This window comes from Phocoena phocoena, chromosome 3, assembly GCF_963924675.1.
Source record: "Phocoena phocoena chromosome 3, mPhoPho1.1, whole genome shotgun sequence".
NCBI lineage: Eukaryota > Metazoa > Chordata > Mammalia > Artiodactyla > Phocoenidae > Phocoena > Phocoena phocoena.
This window is the reverse complement of record NC_089221.1, coordinates 91955013-91978146: the sequence shown is the minus strand read 5'-3', so window position 1 is coordinate 91978146 and position 23134 is coordinate 91955013. Positions and strand designations below refer to the sequence as shown.

The following is a 23134-nucleotide window of genomic DNA, read 5'->3' as shown; positions in this document are numbered from 1 at the left end:
AACCTCTCCTGCCAACCTAACCTTCTCAGAAACCCGGACATTGCCCCCAATGCCTCTCCTTCCCAGCAACCTATCAACCCACCCAGAAACCCCAGGTCTTAGAGATGCCAGTTCTAGAGGCCATGACGACATGGTCTGAGAGGGCTGCAGGCATCATGCAAACAGCAGGGACTTCTAGAATCAGACCCAAGTTTAAACTTGGCCTTGACACCTACGAGATGTATAACCTTGGGCAACACCCTTAATCCTTCTGAGCTTCCAAATGCCCCTAAGGATAGGACCTATGTTATGGGACTGTTGCAAGGTTTAAATAAGGTCATGCACTCAAAAGGGAATATATAGTTGGATGTTATACAAGTGCTAGTGATCAATGCTGAACAGCAGCCACTCTGATAGGAATGATCACGTCTGCAGTCCTGTACAGTGTATTAAGTGCTATAATGCAGAAATGCCCAATGCTGTGGGAACATATGGAAGAGGATGGAATCTAGACCAGAGTGGGAATGTCAGGGAAGATTTTCAAGGGAACTAACACTTAAACTAAGCTCTATGAGATGAGCAGAAAGTAGATAAGCAAAGGTGGAGGATATGGATAGTGTACCAGCAGAGGAAGAGCAAATGTGAAGTTCTAAGGTCAAGAGACAGCCAGGCACCTTGAAGGTATTGCAAGTAGTTGAGTTGGCTGGAGGCTAGAATGTGAGGGTGAGAAGTGGCCAGATGTAGCTGGAGAGGCCAACAGGGGCTAAGGAGCTGGGTACCCTGAAATGAAGGGTTTTAAGCAGGGAAATGCCATTTTTAACATGCACGCAAAGTGCTCAGCACTTCTGAGTGCTATTCCTGAATACTCTATGTAACTGCTTCATTTTCACTACTATGTACTCTGGTTTATGCTGTTCCAGAAATTTACAATCTTATATGTTTTTTCTTACGCTACCCTCTTCCTACTAATTATTAATATGTTAGAGTGTTTTCTAAAAGCAATTTTTTTTAATACGCGAAGGTGTAAAAATTTACAAAGTAATTTTACAGAGTAATTCAAGTGTGTTTTTTTATTTACATAAAAAAAGATTGGATTACAGAGATTGCTTTTAACATAAGCTTTCTTAATACTTTCGGGTTTTCACGTAAGGATCCTCGGTGACTTCATGGAAATCCTCGACAATAATTCAGAAATTATTGTTGGAAGTAGAAGCAAATTGATGATCCATTAGAGCAAGTTTAATAAAAGCCTCTCAAATCACAATATAAATTAATGGAGATAAAAAAATGTGCAAATGCAAATTTGACATTTTTGAAGTTCTACAAGTCCAAATAGTACTGTGTAAATGCAAAGCAAGGTAAACTAGATTACAGCTATATCTTGCCTGCAACATTATTTTGAGTCTGAAAAGATGCAGGTAAACCACGTTTATATATGTTAACTCTTAGTTTAGCAGTGGATGATTCTCACTCCTTAGTGATACCCTATGTTTAAGGACAGTTAAATCTCATTACTGACATGGTCTAGTCTCTGGCTTACTCTTTGACAAGATCTGTGTTGCTCTTTCCCCCTCACTCACTCCAGTTTGATCACTTTGGCCCTCTTCATGTACTTTGAACCAGCCACGTTATTCCTTTCTCAGAACCACTGACCAAGCCACACATTCTTCTGGGAACAACCTTTCTCCTGAACGTTTCTTGATTACTCTCAGGTTAGCATGGTGGCAACCTAAATGTGCCTGATACAATTCCTTCCAACTTCCCATTAAAATGAAACATTTAAAATATATATGCTTATGATTTTTTAAAAAAACTAATATGTAACTTTAAGTTTTGTAAAATCCCTATCCACTAATAATGTTACCAAATTCACAGGAATGTTCTCTTGTCATCCAGGGTCCTACGATGATACACCAACCACTTGTGCTACCACCGGTCAAAACTATGGATGGCCCTACCTTCAGGTACTGAATGTGAATATATTACAAAAGAACATTCATGACTTAATGAAAGTAACATGTTGGATTTCCAATGAAGTTGAGGATGATATGAACACGTTATCGTAAGAAAGATTTCACAGAATGATACATAACTCTAAATAGTTTCTGAATCAAAGTAAACTTTAAAAGACAATCTGACAAAATACTGATAATGAGGTACTTGTGGACATCTGTCAAACCTACAAAGTCGTAAAAGCAATTTTAAAATTTTCCTCAATTTACTTGGTGAATTAAAGGCAGAAATGTAAAGGGAAAATCCCATCAGTCTTTACCTGGCCTCTTTGGCAGTCAGAAGAGCAATGAAAAGGTTAATTTCTTATGTAAGTCATAAACCTCAGAACTCTCCACATAACCGATCACACTAACTTCTCAATTCCAACCGCTGTGCTAAGCAGTGTTTACAAGACACCGCATCAGCCTCATCATTTCATAGCATAATATGCTCCAATCTTCCCGTCCAGCCCACATAAGCACCAGTGGTTCAGGGCGCTCAGAGTCAACCAAAGAATCACGGGCTGATTGCTTTCATGAAAATGTAATTCTACCACTGAGGACTATTGCAGTCACACTTTGAATGAAATCTACCCAGTAACCCAGACCTCACTGGAATCCCTTATTAGCTCCATACCGCCACCTATGAACACTGATATTTTTAAAAACCTAAATTAGTGAAATGAATTGAAATCTTTATCATTCCCACCAGACTAAGAATCATTCACCTAAGAAAAGCAATTAACATATTCCTGTCACTTGCAAATGAATGCTGAAGCTTAACTGCAGGGACTTCGCTACCTTTGCAAGGACGTCTTTTTTGCATGTAGGGCACAATTACGTATAGAATTAATCTCCACGCCCTCATCCTTAAATACTACATATTCATTTCTATTTTGGAAAGAACACTGCTAAAGCTAAAGGCATTAAGTTACCATTCTCACTAGTTCTAACGACTTTAGTCAGAGTATGAAAGAACACTAATTTCTTAAGAAAAAAGTATAACGGATGCTTTTGAATATCAAAACTATGCTTGTGCATCAGTTTTGTTGTACTGAAGGCAACAATTTTTAAAAAGTATAGATTTAGGCTTTGATATGCATAAAGGGAGGGAATATTTGCAAGATGAAACAGAAGTAATTTTGCACCATATTGTTTCGCTTGAAGTATTCCAACAAAATATCTGCATTGCCATCCTTCACATTTATCATTTCTAATACAATAGCACAATCTAGCTCCTGGAGCTACTTCTACCATCCCAGGACTAGACCTGCTTCCAAATAGCTTCCACTCTGATCTCCTCTCTTCCTAAGAGAGAAAACCCAGAGCAGCCCAGATACGCCCATGAGACTCGGATGGAAGCAAAGCTCTCCAACCTCAGTCATACTGGGTGGGTTCCTAAGGGCCCAGTGTTTGCTTTCAGAAGGGGATGGAGGGGAGGTGCAACCCGGATCCAGCTTCAGGGAGTGGGAACCTGGTGGTGGACGATGAAGTTTACACCATTAATTGGTACAAAAGTAGCTGCCTTTGTGTACTTTTTCTCTCTTAGTCTTTTCTTTTTACTTCTTTTCATCATACATAACTATCATGTGTCCTGCCAACCACGCTGCAATAATGTGCTCTGAGAACAGTGCATTTCTCCAGCCACTGGCCACTCCCCTACCAGGTAAGCTTCTGAGATGACAGAGCACTTCCGGTGAAGCAGTGTTGCCAGACAGCAGGGGGTACTTGACAGAGAGTTAACTGGGAGCTGACAAAGGCCTTCTAGAGACGGGCCTGAGTGTCTGCGAGAGGGCAGGAGGGACCAGGTGGAAGAATACTGGTTACAAGAAGCTTTTGTATGACACAAGACCTGTACTTCTCCTTTTACCTGTCTGGTATTCAAATCGATCTGGGTTGGAGGTACGGACTTGTGAGGCAGCAGCTTAGAGATGGTAGTTTAAGCCATGGGAATGAGTAACGTCACCTGGAGGCGCATTCTCGGAGACTCACGTTCGTTTCCTTCTCATTGCCCTCAGGTATATCCTCTTCAGCAAATGATCACACTGTCTAACAACTTCAAAACCCGGGAGGAAATATTCCATCACTTCCTCCTTTCTGACCATCAGACAGAACCTCAATCAGGAAGCTTTTCAAAAATTCTTTCAAATGAAAAAGTTAGCTGTACACAACAATAGAGATGGCCTTCACTGCTGGCGGACACATCCCAAGTCCTCCTCAGACCCACTTAGCAAGGCTCCCCTGGTCTCCAGCAGAGGAGTCTCCTGCATCTGCTACTGTTCTTCCAGGCAAAGCTCCCACCTGCACTGCTGCAACCTTCTTCCAGTAAACAGATCATAACTCGGAAGGGAATCCACAAAGTGTGCCTCACTGATAAAAGCCTATCTCCATGAAAGAAATAGTTACGCAATAGCAATACATGAACATCGTCTGTTTCTCTGCAATGCATCCTTATCCTGGGCATTGGGAGTGGCCTGCAGTGCCTTCCCTCTCCCACGTTACGCCATCAACTAGAATGGTTGTGCTATGGTCGGTCCTGGGCGCTACAGCTGGGACAAAATTAGGAGAAATTAAATAAAAGTGATCAACTAAAATTTAAAAAGTGATTACTGCTGCCACTCGTTAGCTCATTAACGTTCTGGCTCTGCAAATACAAAAAAGGAATACCTTTCTTTTCTAAGACTTGTCAATATTCGGAAGAACATTTTCCCAGATAATGAGCTTTTGGCATTAAGGTCCAGCACACATCAGCAGGCTGTGAAACTCTTTAAGATTCCTGGATACCGTCTTCGTGACAAGTTTGCCTCCACTTAAGAACTTCTTTTAAATAATTTTAGTGCTCACTTACCACCACAGCTACTAATGTTCTGTTTGTAGTAGCAAAATAAGAATAATAATAACAAGAATATTGCAGGAGCTAACCAAGAGTATTTATCAGGTCTGATAAGCACTACATAGGTTATGTCACTGGTCTTCCCTAAGGTGGATACTCTCATTTTCACCATTTTATAATAGGGAACGTGCCACCAAGAAAAGCAACTTCCCCCAGATCGCCTAGCTAGGAAGTGGCAGAGCTAGGATTTCAGAGCTCACAACTTTGCCACATGTGGTTTTGCAGACAAACTGAGGTGACGAATCAAGTAACTTGGCCCAGAGGAGAAGTTAATGAAGAAGGTGGTCAAAACACAGAGGCCTTTCCTAGTCACTCAACATATTACCCTGACCCCAGCAGGTCATCCTTGCTGGCTGGGACATGTTAACACCAAATAAGAAAGATGCCCCATCTTCAACACTCGGGGAATTAAAGGGTTTGAAGGCAGCTTTATCAACATCAGATACTTTCTTCGGCCATAATTACATGTTTGTCCTGACAGCATTTTCATTAGCAACTCAGAAGCCCCAAATGAGGAACAGTCTTAAAAGTCACTCTATCATACCAGAAGGCATACTGCTTTCTGCCCTATCCATACATCAAGGCATCCTGAAAAAAGGGGCTCCCACTTTTAGTTTAAATCTACCCACTGGAAGTAAAAACTCCTGTCCTGCGGTCCAACTCGCCTATTTTCCCCCTCCTCACTGTCAACCCCCTATTAATAATCAGCCCAGGCAGAGCAGCCCTGCACTATCTCACTCCCACAGTACTCCTATTCCAAGCTCACTCTCATCCAAACACATCATCAAAAGTGCCCCCAATCAAGCATGAAAATAAATTAGGTTTTGGTTTAACCAGGATTAGATTCCCAGCACCAAGAAATAAAGTAACAGTTATCTAATCTAACAGGCCAGCCTCAGACTTCCTGGCTACTCTCCACAGGCCCCTGTTGCCAAAGCCCTCTCCTAAAAATCCCCTTTAAATACTGTGAAATCACCACATGTCGGTGGGGCAATGTAACTCTTCAAGTGCCATGAACATAACTCTTAACTCTGGTGCCCGCCTAACCTTGCTCGACATCATCTAGTCTGTCCAGAGGGAGAGCTGCTGGCTGCCAGCCTGTGAAATGAGCACTTGCCCCACCACGCGTCAGGAAGTTACTTCTTCCTGGACACCGTGGAGGAAGGAGTCCTCCTGGGTTTGGGAAAGCCCGTTTGTTTTCCATGGAGAAGCAGTGCATGTTCATGCCTCATTTTACACTCACTGTAACTCCATCTGGAAACAGCCAGTGGCTGTGCAAAGCTCCAACCACAGAGAAAATCAGACCTGGACAAAGGAGAAAAGGGACAGGGACTTGATATCCAAAACATACGAAGAATATATTTTGCAACAACAAAAGATTCCTAAACAACTTGATTAAAATTGGACACGGACTTGAATAGACATTTCTCTGACGATGACAGGGCCAATACGCACATGAAAAGAGGCTCAATATCAGTGATCATTAGGGCAATGCAAAGAGAAACCACAATTAGATACCACCTCATACCCATTATGATGGCTATTATTTAAAAAGCAAAATAAAACAGAAGAGCAGGGTTGGCAAGGATGTGGACAAGTTGGAACCTCTGTGCATTGCTGGTGGGAATGATGTAAAGTGGAATAGCCTCTATAGAAAATGGGATGGCAATTCCCCCCAAAATTAAATACAGAATTACCACATGCTCCAGCAATCACACTTCTGGGTATGTACCCAAAATAAATGAAAGCAGGGACTCAAATATTTGCACACCCATATGCATCACAGAATTATTCACAATAGCCAAAAAGTAGAGGCAACCCAAGTGTCCACTGACAGATGAATGGATAAACAAAATACACACACACAGTAGATTAGCATTCAGCCATAAAAAGGAAGTTCTGACACATGCTACAGTATCAATGAACCTTGAAGACATTATGCTAAAGGAAATAAACCAGTCATGAAGGGATATTTTATGATTATACTCACATGAGGTATCAAGATTAGTCAAATTCATAGTGGGGCAGAAAGTAGAATGGTAGTTTCCAGGGGCACGGGAAGAGGGAAACAGGGAGTTAGTGTTTAACGGGTACAGGGTTTCAGTTGCAAAAGATGAAAAAGTGCTGTACACGGATGGTGATGATGGTTGTACAATAATGTGAATGTACTTAATGCTACAGAACTGTACCCCTAAAATGGTTAAGACTGTTCATTTTATGTTATGTATATTTTACCACAATTTTTTTAGAAAAGGACAGAAGGGCGCAGACTATTACAATATACCCAAAAATCACAGAGCTAAAAATAAATTCTTCCAATTATTTTAATAGTGTCATCAGTAGTCATGTCCTATGTATATGAGAATACTGAAGAATTAGGACTTCCACCTTTTAAAATAATTACAGACTGTTATAAAACACACACTTTAAAACAAATCCTGTGATATAGAAATTGAGGAAGTTGAGGTAGAAGAGGAAAAATTATCCCTGAGAGTTAAGGAAAAAAATCTGAGTTCTACACTTCCCCCTCTGCTGCTAGCCAGCCTTCTTTATGCCTCAGTTTCCTCATCAGTCGTACAAATGGTTTGGATAAAATAAACTGCAAATCAAAGAATAGCTTAATGGCACCACCCAACAGAATTAGACAATCTCCCTTGTCTAATTCCAAGCTTACCTGGAATCTTTCTGGTCATAATCTGACTGCCAAATACCTTTTCAATAAGAAAAAAGGTCTCAGCATTCCAGGTTCCTTGGAGCTATATTGGTTATAAATCAATAAACTGGATACAAAAGTTCATTAAAAAAATAAAATCAGTGATTACAAAGAGAGGAAGGAAATGGGTCCAAGTGAGAGTGGAAAACAGAGTTCAGTTTTCCTAATTCCGAACCCACCTATATTCTACATCATCAGCATCCATCAACACCGAACCATCCATCAGGGAAGGGATGGCAGTTTTCAAATCCTTCTTGGCCAGTGGCCACATCACTTAGTTCTTTAAACCATTCCTTTTAAGGGGAAAATACACTCACATACTCTGAAGATGCCCCAAAATAATTATAGTTTGTTTTTAATGCATATAACAATTGTTTCTGCTTGTAGAAAATGACACCATTTGAAAGTTTGGGACTATGCACAGGCTTTAAGAGTGAAGGAAACAAAAGGAGAAGCATCTGACTGATCACTCTACCCTTTCCTTTCATTGGCTTTTGGGGCACAACTTTCCAGGTTTCTTTGCTAGCTCCTCCTCTTTCCGAGGATATCTCCCTTCCCCTGCTCCACAATAAAACACACACACACACACACACACACACACACACACACGAAAAGGATTTTAAAAAAATCAACTCAGGCATATTTTCAAATCATTCCAGAGAAATCCAGATTCTTCTCCAAAGCCTACAAGAATATAGGTGATCTAGCCAGAACTAGACCTCACCTCCTTCTGCTCTCCCCTTGCTCACTGCACTCCCAGCCAGGTCTCCTCCTTGCTGACACACACCATGCATGCTCTTGCCTCTGACACCTTGACCCTTATCAGTCTCAAGGCCTGAAATAATCATCCTCATCTTTGCATGGCTCTATCCCTCCTTGCATTCAGGTCTCAGTTCAAAGATTCCTGCAGACAGGTCTTCCCTGATCAGTAAAATAGCATCCCTCCCTCTTTCATTCGTCTTTCCTCCTCTTCATCACCACTGGATCTCTTCATCACCATTACCTCTTCATCACCACCACATACATCTGTCACATGTATTGTCTGTCTCCCTCTAGAATGTAGTATCCATTAAAACAGGGACTACATCAGTTTTGTTTCTGTATCCCCACACCTAAGAACAGCACCTGGCATACAGAAGGCACACAGTGTTTGCTGAACAGAAAAATGAAGTAGGAATAGAGAGTAAGTTACAGTAATAATGACCAAGTTAAGTTTCCTCAAATGCGTCCTTTAACCAAAATATATAAGTGATCAATCCAACACATCTGTCACACTATAATGGCGACTGCTGTTCGGTCCAACAAGTAAATTTGAAGTCTATGGTTGCCCTGTGTCACACATTGGCTAGGTACTGGCAATACTGTGATGGGTTTCACTCTGTCCCTGCCTTCAAAGATCGCACGGTCTCCCAGGGAGGCTGTGGATAATTAAAGTAAGTGTTGTGAACACAGATGAGGGAAGGACAACTAATCTGGGAGGTTGAGAGGGACCCAGGCTGAAGCAAGAAGTCATCGCAAGTGTGCCATGTATTCTATGGACAAGTCCACACAACCCACAGGAAACAGGGACAAGCAATTACTCCCACTCCTACCCTGCAACCAACCAGAGGACTCCATTGCTTTTCTAATTGACAGGCCATCTTTTTTCACGTTGGCATTCTTCCCTTGACAACTACTTCAATATTTCTCACAAATCCAGCTGGAGTCGTTCACTGACATGCACACACACTGAGGCTTTCTGAAACTTTCTGTTCTCAGGTGATGGAACACCACAGCCTTTGGCTTAAGATGCATTTGCATCTCGGGCCCCATATGTCCCATCATGTGTTCCAAGCACTGATCAAACCTCCTGACAAGCAATCTGCCTCAAAATATCCCACCAGCCAAGGCATTGAGTAGCTTTACCGTGCGATTTTTCCAGCCCAACAGACTTTGATTGCTATTTACAAAGTTAACAACCCTAACCTACAGCTTTTTGCATGACAAGTAGAATCAACAGCTGCTAATGCTGAATTTTTTTTTCCTAAATTGTCTCAAAGTTTAACTTCTCTGCTGAGTTTCAAAAATATCTTGAAAGACTTACATATATAAAGTGCGTTATAGCCTCAGTCACTCCTTATAATAGTGCAAACCTTCCAAAAGGTGGTTTCTATTCCCCCATGAATGAATTTTGGCTGTTTCTGTTCAGCAAGAGAAAAAGGACATTTGCTAGAAAGAGAGGACAGCTTTGTGGTCCCAGTAAATAGTTGCTCTATAAATTGAACTTCTTTTTATCTGCATAATCCAGGTTATTCTCTTCTTGTTTCTTTCAAGAATGAAAGATGGCCACTGCTAGGAATTCAGATGTGGTTGGGGGAGATGAGAAAATAATTGCAAATAATTTATCTGTGCCATGCCACCCCCTCGCAGATGTAAAAATCCACATCCTAACTACTATCAATTTTCTGTGTCTTTTTTTAGCTTGTCTGATTCTGTAATCTCGCCAACATAAACCTCTTTCCCAGAATCTGGAGTTTACTTAAAACGTCGTAATCTTGGTTTTCTGAAATTTGATTCCTTGGATCAAAACCTAAATTTGCAATCTTTGTTCATCAACAACTTCTTAATCTTTCCGTAAATGCAGTTTTTATTTTCCAATTACAGTCTGGCTTTGGAGGAAGCCTTCCACATGACATGCACTGGGTAAATTAGCTTCAGGCAGCTGTTAAAACAGCACCTTGAGTTTATTTCCTGAGTATCACCATCATATTCCCTACTCTGGATGGGTGCCTCCACTCAAAGTTCTGGCACCTCAAATCTGGCAGCCATAGTCCTGTAAATAATTCATCAGCATGAAAAGTCCTGGGATTAATTTTAAAACTTCCTGTCTGGACAAAGCACTTCTTCAGAATCAAGGTTCTCTCTCTGCTTTCAGGTCGGTGGCCATCTCAGTTCCTGGTCTCCTGCCTGGTCTTTGACTAACCTCCTCCCCTCACATCCCACTGCTCCTTCCCCTGTTTCTTGACTACCACCTGGTTCCAGCCATGCTTCATCTACTGACCCCGCCCACTGGACTCCACTCAGGGTCTTGCAGGCCCTTTCAGCACCTGCTTCCTCAGGACCAAGCCACCAGCAGCTGCCTTGCCACACAGCCCTGGCCGCCCACTTCATCGGCTTTTTCATCAAACTCAGCGCTCTGCAGCCCCACAGTGATTTAGCCAACCGCTGTAGAAGCCTAGAGCCCCACCTGCAGGGGTAAGAGAACCCTAATTCTTGTCACGAGGGAAATCTTATTCTCATCTGGCACCTCAAATACTGTAGCACTAATTCCTCAGACGCCTCAGAGCACACAGGCAGTGGAACAGAGGTCATGGCGCCTCTATCTCCCTTGCAGTAAATGGTAACAGAAGGAAGCCCTTCCTGGATCATGACTGCCCGATTCCTTATTAACAAATCTGCTCTAGAAAATCAATGTCTACAATTCTTCAGCCACTTGAAGGTGACAGCAACGAGCATATTCACACCACTCTTATCAAAAACATTTATCTGGGTATTGCATAGAGATTATAATACAAATCAAGTTAAACAGGCTTATTAGATAGAATACTCCCTCCTAGGAATATGTGATCAAAAGCTGAGAGCACAGAAATGACTCTTCTAGGAATTCACTCTGAAGAAAGATCCTTACCAATAAAAAAAACTCATGTGGGAAGATTTCAGCATTATTTGTAATTGCCAAATATTGCAGGCCTAAATATCTAGACAGAGGGCTTCCCTGGTGGCGCAGTGGTTGAGAGTACGCCTGCCAATGCAGGGGACACGGGTTCGTGCCCCGGTCCGGGAAGATCCCACATGCTGCGGAGTGGCTGGGCCCGTGAGTCATGGCCACTGAGCCTGCGCATCCGGAGCCTGTGCTCCACAATGGGAGAGGCCACAACAGTGAGAGGCCCGCGTACCGCAAAAAAAAAAAAAAAAAATATCTAGACAGAGAAGTCCAGTTGAATAAACTACGGTATATTTACCAAATGAAGTACTGTGAAGTTGTAATTGAGAATAAAGAAAATTATGAACTAAAAAAAAAAAAAAAAAAGGCTGAGAGCAGTAACAGGAACCAATGAAAGGAAACAGTGGAGGAATGGCAGACTCTGGAGAAAGACTACCTGGCCTCAAATCTTGAGGTCACCATTAATAGTCCGTGCAATCTTGGTAAGGGTTTTCACTTCTTTATGCCTTAATTTCTCCACCTGTAACATGGGCATAACAGCATGTATCTCACAGAGTTTTTGATAATTAAGCATGTCAATACCTGGGAAATGCTTAGAATGTGTTAGTTATTACAAACCAATAAATTAACAGCTAAATTGACAAAATAAAATGACAAAAACTACTGCCAGCCATTGGGAATTAAGAGATCAGGGTTTTAGACATGGCTCTTGTTTTGTGGCCTCTGGAGTAGATTAAAAATGGTTGCAAATTCTTTATCACATCCCCCTTGAAGAGGTGGGATCTATTTCTTCACCCCTTTGAATCTGGGCTAAGCATATAGCTGTTTTAACCAACAGAACACATAGACATGACCCTGTGCCAATTTCAGTCCTACATTTTAAAAGAACTGACAGCTTCCACCCCCTCCTTGGAACCCAGCTGCCATGCTGAGAGGAAAACCCAAGCAGTACCTGGGCAGACCCGTGTAGAAGAGAAGTGAGGTGATCTCCCAGTCCACAGCCAGCAGCTGCTTGCCAGCCATGGAACTAAGCCATTTTGGAAGTGGATCGTCTAGCTGGGGGTCACAGACACAAGTCTTCCCACCCTCAGCTCTGCCCCAAACTGAAAAACCATGAACAAATAAGATTGTTATTTTAAGCCTCTAAATTTGGGGGGTAGTTTGTTACACAGCCATCGATAGCCAAAAAAGCCTCAGACCAAGCACTTAAATAAATCACTTTCTCAAATTTGATGTTTATAAAAAGGGAAAGGGAGAGAAGAGGCAAGGTGTTCATTCAAACATTTGTAGAACACCTACTATGTGCCAGCCTCTGTGACAGGCTGTGACACTGTTATTCTGATGCTTATGGTCTGTATCTAAGACAGACATTAAACAACTCATTAAATGAAGCGTGATTCCATGACAGAGGAGTATAAAGAAGTAGAAATGGGTGTGGGAATACCAGGTGATCTCAGTCTCTGCCAACCCTGATATTTTGTAACTTCATGGTTTAGAGCAAGTACATCTGTGAGACGGCCACTTAAAGACAGTCATACAAGATAATCTATCTAGAGAACAATTTTCTCCTATATAAATTCACTTCTTAATTAAAGAGTATCAACAGAGATGTGGGTTTCAGTAGCCACGCAACAAGTGAATGGTGAAAGCATGAAAAGTTGCCTCTATAGCTTGCATTCAGGAGTGGAGTAAATCTTATGAAAGAGGCTTTGAATAAAGAAAGAAGGACAGAGTAAGGAAAATATGATTTTCTGGGGCAACAGAGGTTTCAAAGTAAATAGTGATGGGAGAATTTTACCTATTCATTGCTTAATGTTTAAAAAGCAAAGGATATACGTTGATTGCTTTGGACAAGAGGTTTTAGTTATTCCCAGCAAAGAACAAACCCTTAAATATAAATTTTTAGTTTGCTACATAACTAGGCAGCTGTCTACCAGGCAAACAGATCCAGTCCACAGCTATTTTGTGAAGATGAGTAAATTCAAGTCATACCCTCATAACGCTGCACCTTAAGACCTCTTCCTAACGTCTAAATTATTCTAAGAACCAAGAAATGTGATTGTGACAGTAAAATAAGGTTCAGCTACATACTGGTCCCACAAGTTTTACCAAGACAAACAGAACTAACTGCTGATGGAAAAGCCATGGCGACGAGGAAAGAGATTTAGTGGCCTTCCCTTGACACGGTTTGGGAGAATTTAATCTAACGCGACTGAAAGTGTGTCTACTCAGCTTCTTGATCGTGGGGGAGGGAGCCTGAAAGTCAAACATTTAATTTTCTAAATACTTCTGATCTGGCTGATGTTGAAGTCCTTTCTTAACCTCACATTCGGAAAAGAAAAATACCCTTTGAGTCTTTGACAAGGCGAGCTATTAGCCAAGAAAAAAGAATAGCCAATTTATGCTTCTCAATTTTCCTTTTGTAGTACTGTTGTCAACGCTAAGGACTAGTTCACTTTGGTTAAAGTGTTTAGACCTGATAAAACCATTTGTGGTCATTGATAAATAAAAATATTTTGAATGTTCATAGGTTGAAACAATTTTACTGTCTGTTGTAATCATCTCACAGGATCTTAAAGAGCTATTGTTCAAAATAAAGACACAAAAGGAACACATTCATGAATTTCCTGTTTTTCCATTTTAAAGCCCTCAAGCATACCGTGGACACCTCATGCGCAATACCCAGCTAGGTCTCCTTATCATGTATCCCTCACACCCAAATCCCTCCTGCCTTTCTTGCACCCAAGCATTCCTGGAGCACTGCAGGCGGAGCTCAGCACCTCAACTGCTGACCAAAGCTAGCTGCTTTCACGAACAGGACAAGCAGATTACAGCAAGAAATTGATTCCAGTCACTCCCCCTTGTTTAGGATGTTGTGGCGTCAGTGTCAACAGTACTGTCAAAGAGTCAATGACTCCTGTGGAGAGAGAACCTTTGTAGAAGGGGTAAGCTCACAAGTCAACACCAATGAGAGAGGACTCTTGTTTACGATACCCAGGATAATGCTAGGCCCTTTCACAATTCTTCCTGCCCCTGAAACGCCTGGTGAGCATCAGGTTGAATCTGACCCTACGGTGACCTCCAGACAGCTTTGAGGCTCCTGAGCACCAAATAAGAGCACCAATAAGAGCTATGGCACCAAAGGGGGTTTTTATTAGCTCTGCTTTCAGGTGAGAAGGAGGAACCGACCACGAAAAGAGAATGGCAGCTTTGCCCCCCAGGACATTAAAGTAAAACCAGTGTTTAAGAGAAAAATTACAGTGAAAAGAAGAAACTCTACATCATAGACCCTATGTGAGAAATACAAATTAACTGTATTCAGATCTATATTCAGTACACTATATTCTGTATTCAGTATTCATATGGATACTGCCCTATGGATATTATAGAAAAGGCAAATGCTACAACTGTTGCCCATGATGAAGTGAACTGAGATTTAGGGTCCACAGGGTATGAATCACACATCTCCCCTTCGCTTACAAATTCTCTTTACATATACCCTAATTGAAGATATGTAAAAAACTAAAAATAACTATCCTTACACTCCACTGCAATTACTCAATCTGCAGGGAAACTCAAGACCCGGAGGATGGAGTGGCAACTAAATCACTGAACCTAGAAAGAAGGCTGGAAAGAGGGCAAGAGGCAGAAAACGTGGTGAAGGACACAGTTGGGGCAGAAACTTGTTTACTTTCTTAGGGACAAAACTAAGTCCTATAATGCTCTAGTACTACAGCTCCAACTAAAGCAGGGGCCACGAAACACCCTCAGCTCTTTCACCTGGCCACAAGTTTCCAAGGAACACTTAAGGAGTGGATAAAACAAGGCAAAGAATGGAGAGTTTTAGTTCCCACCTGAGTTTCACAGATACTCTCAGCTAATCTAATGCACCCGCTGACCGTGCCAGTGCTCTTCAAGTCAATCCTGGCCTCCCCTCTCTCTCTCTTCAGCCTTCTAACCACCTTCATCCTAAATCTGTGATTCATTTTTGAGCAAAGGTACCTGAATAGCACACTTCAGGTGACAGAGAGTTAAAGCTGCCACACAGAAACAAACAATGTGAAGGACCTGGCAGAGACTCTGCAGGATACGTGCCTTTAGTTGCTTATTCTTAAACGTCCTGAGAAATCAAAGGCTTCTCCTAACAGTGTTATTAATGGAGTAGGGTCGTGGGTTCTGTTTTAGATCTGAAACCTCTCCCTGCATGTAAAATTGGCAAAATTCACTTAGGTCTCTGAGCCTCTTCCCCCACCTCCCATTTTTAAGTGAAGCTCTCACTCTCAGCATCTCCCCAGCTTTCTACATCACAGGGAAAACCACAGGGATTAGGAAATGCCTCTACCTCATTTGGCCAACATCTCAAAATGCCATCTCAAACTGGAGCAGGGAAGGCTCAGCACCAAGACACTTAGAGCACCAGGCAGGGGCTGACTGTATTCACTGCTGGATACCAGCCACAGACCTGCTCGGATTTCCCCCATCTTACACCCCCCTCGCTTCCCCAGCACCAGCCCTCACCCCTCAAAGAGGGCTCCATCCTTTCTTTTTCCCTTCACTGTCGGTCATCTGACATCACCTCTATCTGCCTTCTGCTGTCTTTATACGGCGCCTTTTCTCTCTTCAGCCATACTCAAGAAGCACAGACCACGTCGCCCCATGAATGACTCAGTGATGATGCTAAGAGGAAAACCCCCAGCCACCAAGCCTCCTGCTGCAGACAGATTTCCTCCTCTTCAGAGCATCGTTCTGTGGGTTTCCCATCACACTTTTCAGGTATTCAAAGCCTGCGGGGTGGGGTGGTGGTGGTGGGGAGAATGTGCCAGAGGCATCCCTACGGTCATTAAAAAAGGTGGCCTCCAGCACCTGACCGCTCATATACTTGCACACCGTTTGATGTCGCCTTAATCTCAAAGCTGGTCTCCAGCACTCAAGTGGATTGCTACTGTGAGAGCCAGGAACTGCAAGTGCGCTTGCCTCAAAGACTCAGGAGTCCAGTCCCGGGCAGGAAATAAAGTTCTAAGCCGCTTTGATGTGCTTCCTCTCCACTCTCCTCCCCAACGCGGGTCATTCGTCTCAGCCAAGGAAAAGACCACCTTGCATGAACTGAACCAAACGCATCACACGTGGGAGCCTGCGGCCGACTCAGTACTCCGATGAGCTCCCCGGCCCCACCAATTTACTCACCATCAGATTAAGCTCAGCTGGGATCCCCATGTATTCTGCCGACTACGAAAGCTTATGTGATACATACATTGGAGGAAGTGGGGTGGGAATGGACAGGGCACCCAGACCACTGAGAATAAAACGCCTTGGCGACGCGGGGAGAGCTTGTTTCTTTTTTAAGCCACTCGTCTCAGACTGAAATATCAAGCCAGTTCAGGTCATTTCCTGAGTAGCACAACAAGTTAAAACAAGATCCAGAAAATCTATTTATCTTTAATTGTGCCGCCTCCAGACTGGGAGCGCGAGGCGGGTGGCGTGTAGAAAAGTGGGAGACGGGGAGGGAGGGGGATTTGTCGCAAAGCAAATGCCTAAGAAACCAGAGCTCCCGACCTCAGCTGCTTCTTACCTCACTCAGCTCGGCCGAGTTGTCGTTTCCATATTTCATGGCAACTCCAGAATTCATGACTGCACTTTTCAGAGCCGAGCTCCTCCTCCTCCAGGTCTCGGCGCTTACGAGTTGGGTTTAGCAGGCTGGATATCCACTGCTTGGTCCCCTCTGGCACATTTTAGTCTAGACAGCCATTTTCACCCAGGACAGTGGTGAAGCCCACACGAAGGATGCAGGCACTCCGAAAAGGAACAGAGCCGGCTCGCGTTTCACCGACAAGCCATTGCTGCAGAAGGCTGGGCAGCGAGGCGCGCTCGCAGCGGCCGGGCCGGCGCGGGGACCCGAAGCAGTGCCACGCTCAGCGCCGCCTCGCGTCTCCTATGGTGCCTCGCCGCCCCCCATGACCAGGCTGGAGGGCAACCCCGGCAGGATCCGGCCTCCCTGGAGGGCTTCCCGAAGAAACCAGGGCGGCGGGCCGAGGAAAATCTCGAGTTCCGGGGAGAGAAAGCAAGCTAAGAGAGCGCCGGAGCGCGGCTGCACTTCACGCTGAAGTTTCCCGTTTGAATCCTCGGGAGTTGTAAGTGCTCTGATTGAATACAGCTGTCTAGCTGCTGGCTACGGGGTGAGCGGAGGAGGCGGGGCCAGAAAGAGAAAAGGCGGGGGCAGGGGGGCGAGGGAGGAGGCCGAGCAGAGGAGACCTCGCCGGGAGAGCAGGCATCCTTCCAGCTCCCTGCGATAGTAATTACAGGACCCAGGTCCAGGAGGAGAGAAGAAACAGGAAAAGCCACCTGAGTAATTGTGCAGAAAAATGAAAAAACAAAACCAAAAAAACTTCCCTCCTAGTAGCCGCTTTCCATAATTTAAGAAGGTCAAGACAAATCTGAACACTGTACATCAGGCAGCGCTGTGCACTTCTCATGGTACATTAAGATTTTACAAGACTGTGGGGCGGTCATTTTCCCTGATCAGTCTAAAGTCGACACTGAGGGTGTAAATTCACCGTCAAACTCCCCCCGCCACCGCATGTTCTTAATAAAGATTAAGATTAAGATGCTCCATCACATGAAAGACAGGCCCAAATTTCCCATCCCTCTCAAACTCAAGAGGCTATTAAATTCAGTGGACTCCTGGAATCAGAGCTGCCCTGCAGCCTTGAGTTTCCCTGAGGTAAAAACATTCTTCTGGGGCTTCCCTGGTGGCACAGTGGTTGAGAGTCCGCCTGCCGATGCAGGGAACACGGGTTCGTGCCCCGGTCCAGGAGGATCCCACATGTTGCAGAGGGGCTGGGCCCGTGAGCCATGGCCGCTGAGCCTGTGTGTCCGGAGCCTGTGCTCCGCAACAGAAAAGGCCACAACAGTGAGAGGCTCGTGTACCGCAAAAACAAACAAACATAAAAACATCCCTCTGTGTGTGGCAGGGTGGGAGGAAAGAGCTAGAATTTTTCCCTCCATAAAGGTTAAAGTCCCACTGAACTTGAGATGCACTGAAAAATATTCTGATCCTTTAACAGTAGGTCTGCAGGATTGCTTTAAAAGCCTCATCAGTCACTTTCTACACAATGGGAACAAAATGTCTCCATCCCCAGTGACAGACCTTGGCACTTCCTGAAGCCTTCTATGAAAAAGCCATTAATTTCCAAGGCTGCTTTTTTTTTTTTTTTAATAAAGTAGGATACTTATTTTGCTCTTTAAGAAGAAGGAAAAAGCTTGACCATTTGCATAGATCTTCTTACTCCTTGCCTTCCTGCTGAGTTCATTCATTGCCTGATGAAGGCTCTACCGGGATGAGGAAGAGTTGGCAGCTTTTTTGGAGCACCAGTCTCAAGTTCTGGGGCACTGCCAGACTAGAGCACATTAGGAGAAGCTCTTCAGCATGGGGAGGGTTTGGGAAGCCACATTATTTTACTTATTTAATTCATTAAAAACTGTTGAGAACTGTGTGCTTGAAGATGGGAGATGGTGGTGAAAAAATATAAAAATATAAAGAAGACTCAAGCATCAACCCTGCCCATAAGGTGTTTATAGTCTCATAAACAGAAATGACTATTCTAAACATAAATGGATACTTGCCATAAAAGCAGAACAAATTAAGACCTACAGCAGTTCAGAGGTGGGAAATAGGATTTTGGCTGGGTTGGGTGGGAGGAGAAGACTGTGAAGGACTCTTAGAAGAGGCAGCATGAGTTGATATTTGAAGAATGGCTGAGCCTAGCAGAGATGGGGAGTGAGGAGAAGGTATCCCATGACGTGGGCCCACTGTGAGAGAAAGTGTGGGTGGAGACTGGAATGTGCAAAGCATGTGTGGGGAATGGGAGATATTCCATTCTGGTAATGGAACCTGGATTAGATAAGTGAGTTGAAGCCAGATCATGGACAGTTTCGAGTGCCAGGCTAAAAAATGGGTCTTCCGATTGGCAATGGAAAAAAAAAAAAAAGCCTCTAAAGGTTTTCAAGCAAAGAAATAATAGGATCAGAGCTGTGCTTTTTTAGACATTCCAGTGGATTTGTATCACACTCATGAGTAACTAACATGAAGTCAAGTAGACTAGTGTCGAGTGTGATTCTGGTGTTTAAAGAAACATATTTTTCATACTAGATGGCCCTTAAAAACCAAGCAGATGACTTCATCTGGTGTTCAACCAAAAGAAAAATGATCTGTTCCAAGAGTGGAGGAAAAATTGGCAGTACTGAACTTATTAAGAAGGAATATGTCTGCAGATTCTACTTTATGGACAGTATAAGGCATTTTCAAAAGCAGTGTTGATTATATGGGATTTTCTTAAACAATGACTTTAATACTTACTCCCCACATAAGCTGGAACTCCACTACAATCTGGCATCTAAATGTGGTAAACTGGAAGTAGGAAATGGACATGCCAATTGGACTATCCCAACAATCCAGCAAGGGGCTACAAAGGCCTGAATTGAGTTGGGACAATGGAAAAGAACCAGAGGTTCGTTTCAGATGTAGGAGGTTCTAATAGAAAGATAGTAAACAGAAACTGTAGTGGAAAGAGGAGAGCTTAAAAATGACTTGTAAAAGACTTGTAGATCTAGAACTTGACTGACTGGGGTTTTCAACAATGTTCTCAATAAAAATACGTATTCCAGAGAAGAACTAGGTTAAGGAGGAAACTACATTTGGGATACCATATGTTTGAAGTGACATCTTTTTAAGTTTGAGGTGGCATATTCAAGTGGAAATGTTTAGAAGGAAGCTTGAAATGGAGCTATAGAGGTAAGTCAAGGTTGTGATGGAGATGGAGGTTTGGGGTAACTCCTATTAGAATTATAAATAAAACCATGGAAACAAGTAAGGTTGCCAAAGAAGATAGGACAGAGAAAGGAGAAGTGCTCTGAGGACATTATCTTAAGGAACATCTTTTTCATGGAGGGAAAAGAATAAAAGAAGAAATGGTAGGGGGGATTCCCTGGTGGCACAGTGGTTGAGAATCTGCCTGATAATGCAGGGGACACGGGTTCAAGCCCTGGTCTGGGAGGATCCCACATGCCGCGGAGCAACTAGGCCCGTGAGCCACAACTACTGAGCCTGCGCGTCTGGAGCCTGTGCTCCGCGACAAGAGAGGCCGCGATAGTGAGAGGCCGGCGCACTGCTATGAAGAGTGGCCCCCGCTTGCCACAACTAGAGAAAGCCCTCGCACAGAAACGAAGACCAACACAGCAATAATTAATTAATTAATTAATTAACTCCCACCCCCAACATCTTCAAAAAAAAAAAAAGAAATGGTAGGAAAGGCCAGTTAAAGAAACAGGAAGATAACCAGGGGGACTCTGAGTCTGGGAGCCTAAGGGAGATGTCAAGACAGAAGGGAAAGCATCGATATTACATGCTATAGAGGGGGGAGAAGCCTGAAGACTGATAAAAGAGCACCTCTAAGACATTAATGTCCTTCAAAGATAAATCTCTATACAAGGAATGAAGAGAAACTAGGAGTAGTAACCATGTACTACTCTTTCCATAAATTTGATGGTGACTGCAAATTGAGAGATGGGAGAGTTTCTTCAGGTAGGTAAGCAATGTTGAGTAGAGGGTAGAATGACAATATTTGTAGTCTGGCTGGGGCTAAAGGAAAACCTGAGGATACAGAGGAAAGGAAGATGGAACAAAGTTCTTGAAAAAGGAGGGAAGGAAAGGGCCAAGGACAAAAATAATGAGCTTAGCTTTGGAGTACGCTTGGAGAGGAGGAGAATTCAGATGCTCTTTCCAAGGAGGCCAGGAATAGTTGGGAGAGCTGGAGAATTTATAGACTAGTAAAGAGAAGACTTCAGAGATACACGGTAACTAACAGCATTTGTTTGAAGAGCCATCCAACTTCCTCTGTGTGATTGTGGAGGGGTAATGAAGACTAATGAGAACTTAGCATCAAATTTTAACTTAATAACAGGAAGACCACAGAACTATCTGTCAGTGCAAGGAGAAGAGAGTAGTTGTGATCCCCTCCCCTGAAACTGTTCAAGCAGAGGATCAAGGCTGGCAGGACACACTGAAAGCCAGTGGTATAGAGAGTAGAGCTTCATGCAATCAGGGAGAGTCCAAATCAGTTTTCTTCCAATCTAAGATTCCATGAAACGAAGATTTTTTTTTTTTCATAGTTTAAATGTTTTGTGTTTTTTTTTCCACCTCTTAGTTAGTCAGGAATCAGGCTGGGAATATCTGCTATCAAGAAAGCTAAGATATTGCGGTAGGCAAGAATGAAACTGGGTCAATGTCCTAAGTACGTTAGGAATGCAAGGAGCCCCTCAGCATGTCGTGTCAGCACACCAAAGGAGAATGAAAACCCACGTGCATTTCCAATATAATGAGAAAGAGGTCGCAAGATTAGGGCTCACTGTAGTTTACCAAGTATGTAACTGCATGCCTGCAAATCCTTTCATACTGTGGCTGCCTCAGCATGACCACTCTAGAAGAGCTTCTCCAAGTTCTGCTTCAGCAGAGTGCAAGCCCCTGTCCACAGAGGTGTGGACCGGAAGTGGCCGGGGAATTTATCAAGATGTGGGAGCAGGTCGGGTGAAGGAGGAAAACCTGTCTTCCAATTGGGCAATGACCTGGGTTCCCCTTATTTCTGGCCTTGTCTTCCCAAGAGGCTAATCTCTTCGCATCTGGTTTCTGGGAGAAGAAGAGGAGGCAGCCGTAGTTCCAGGAGCATTTCTGGGAAAGCAGAAGTTGCAGTTTGCATGAGTGGATGGGTCTGTGCACCGATCACATGCTGTAGCACACTGGCATTGCCTTTCTGCTGTCAGGGGCAGGCTGGCCCCTCTATGTGTGGCTGCTGACCTCAGTGAATTTCTACACAGTAGGGAGTCTATTCCAGGTCTTCTCTGTACCCTACATTGGTAATGAACATCATATTCACTGAAGCCATCTTGGGTAAAAGTCTTGAACCTCCGGCATTAAGGAAATTGAACTTTGGGGCTGGCTGACTTAAGCCCTCGTCTCCACCCCTAGGGGGTCCAAGCCAGCCTTGCTCATCGCATGAGTCCACTGTGCTAGGTCACACTGTCCTCCTCCAGCCCACACAAGGAAACAAACTCCAAAATTGCCCCCGTCCCCCTTGACTCTCTTAAACTAAACCCAACTTAGATACCTCAGATTTTATGAAGAAAGCAGCCTGGTTAAGCTACTTCACACGAAGGAAAAATACTCAGAATCTTCTCAACCAAGCCCAAAGTATTTGCATTGTAAAAGAGGATGCTTTGAAATAGTGTGAAATTGGTGGGATTTCCTGAAGAAGAAAGTGACTTTTCAGAGGAAAGGGGGATTTCAGAACCCTGTGGACATGCAGGAAGTCCCAATCCTCTGAGTCCCTGACAGTCATAAAAGTCAGGGAGCCCTCAAAGTATACACTCAAAAGAATATCCTGCCCTAAATCTATAAGCCCACCCCCGTAAGTCCAGAAATGCTCTCTGTAACCCAACTCCTATGGCCGTCTGTTCAGGCACCAAGCCAGGTGCGGAAAGCCGGGACTGAGTCCCTGGCTGTGAGCCACCAGCCAGCCTCAGTGGCCTACCCTATCAGACATCATTTGCTCCAGGTGCCACAACATAAAGCATTCAGGAAGCACTGCACTAGACGAGCTTGGCCTTGGTCTCTATGTCCTCAGAGAACAATGTTAAAGACAATCATCTAGCCCGTCCCTGTGTTCCACTTATATCGGTGAGGATGTGCAGCAAGTTTGTGGTGTTGATTCAAAAAAGAAAAGCACCCACTGTGTGCCAGACATTGTGCTGTGCCTTGGGATTCAGTGGTGTATGGGACAGGAAAAATCCTTGCTCTTACAAAGCTA

General features: G+C 43.7%; 1 protein-coding gene across 2 annotated transcripts in view; it reads right to left on the bottom strand.

The window, feature by feature from the left end:
* Positions 1 to 23134, bottom strand: part of MCC (MCC regulator of WNT signaling pathway) — a 430319-nt gene that overhangs the window by 254563 nt on the left and 152622 nt on the right. The window contains exon 1 of one of the 2 annotated variants that reach the window (XM_065873959.1): positions 16849 to 17410. The exons of the other annotated variant lie outside the window; for it this stretch is intronic. Coding sequence (XP_065730031.1) covers positions 16849 to 16905 — 57 coding nt within the window. The 5' untranslated portion in view covers positions 16906 to 17410. Of the gene's footprint in view, positions 1 to 16848; positions 17411 to 23134 lie in introns of those variants that run through there. 2 annotated transcript variants of the gene reach the window in all.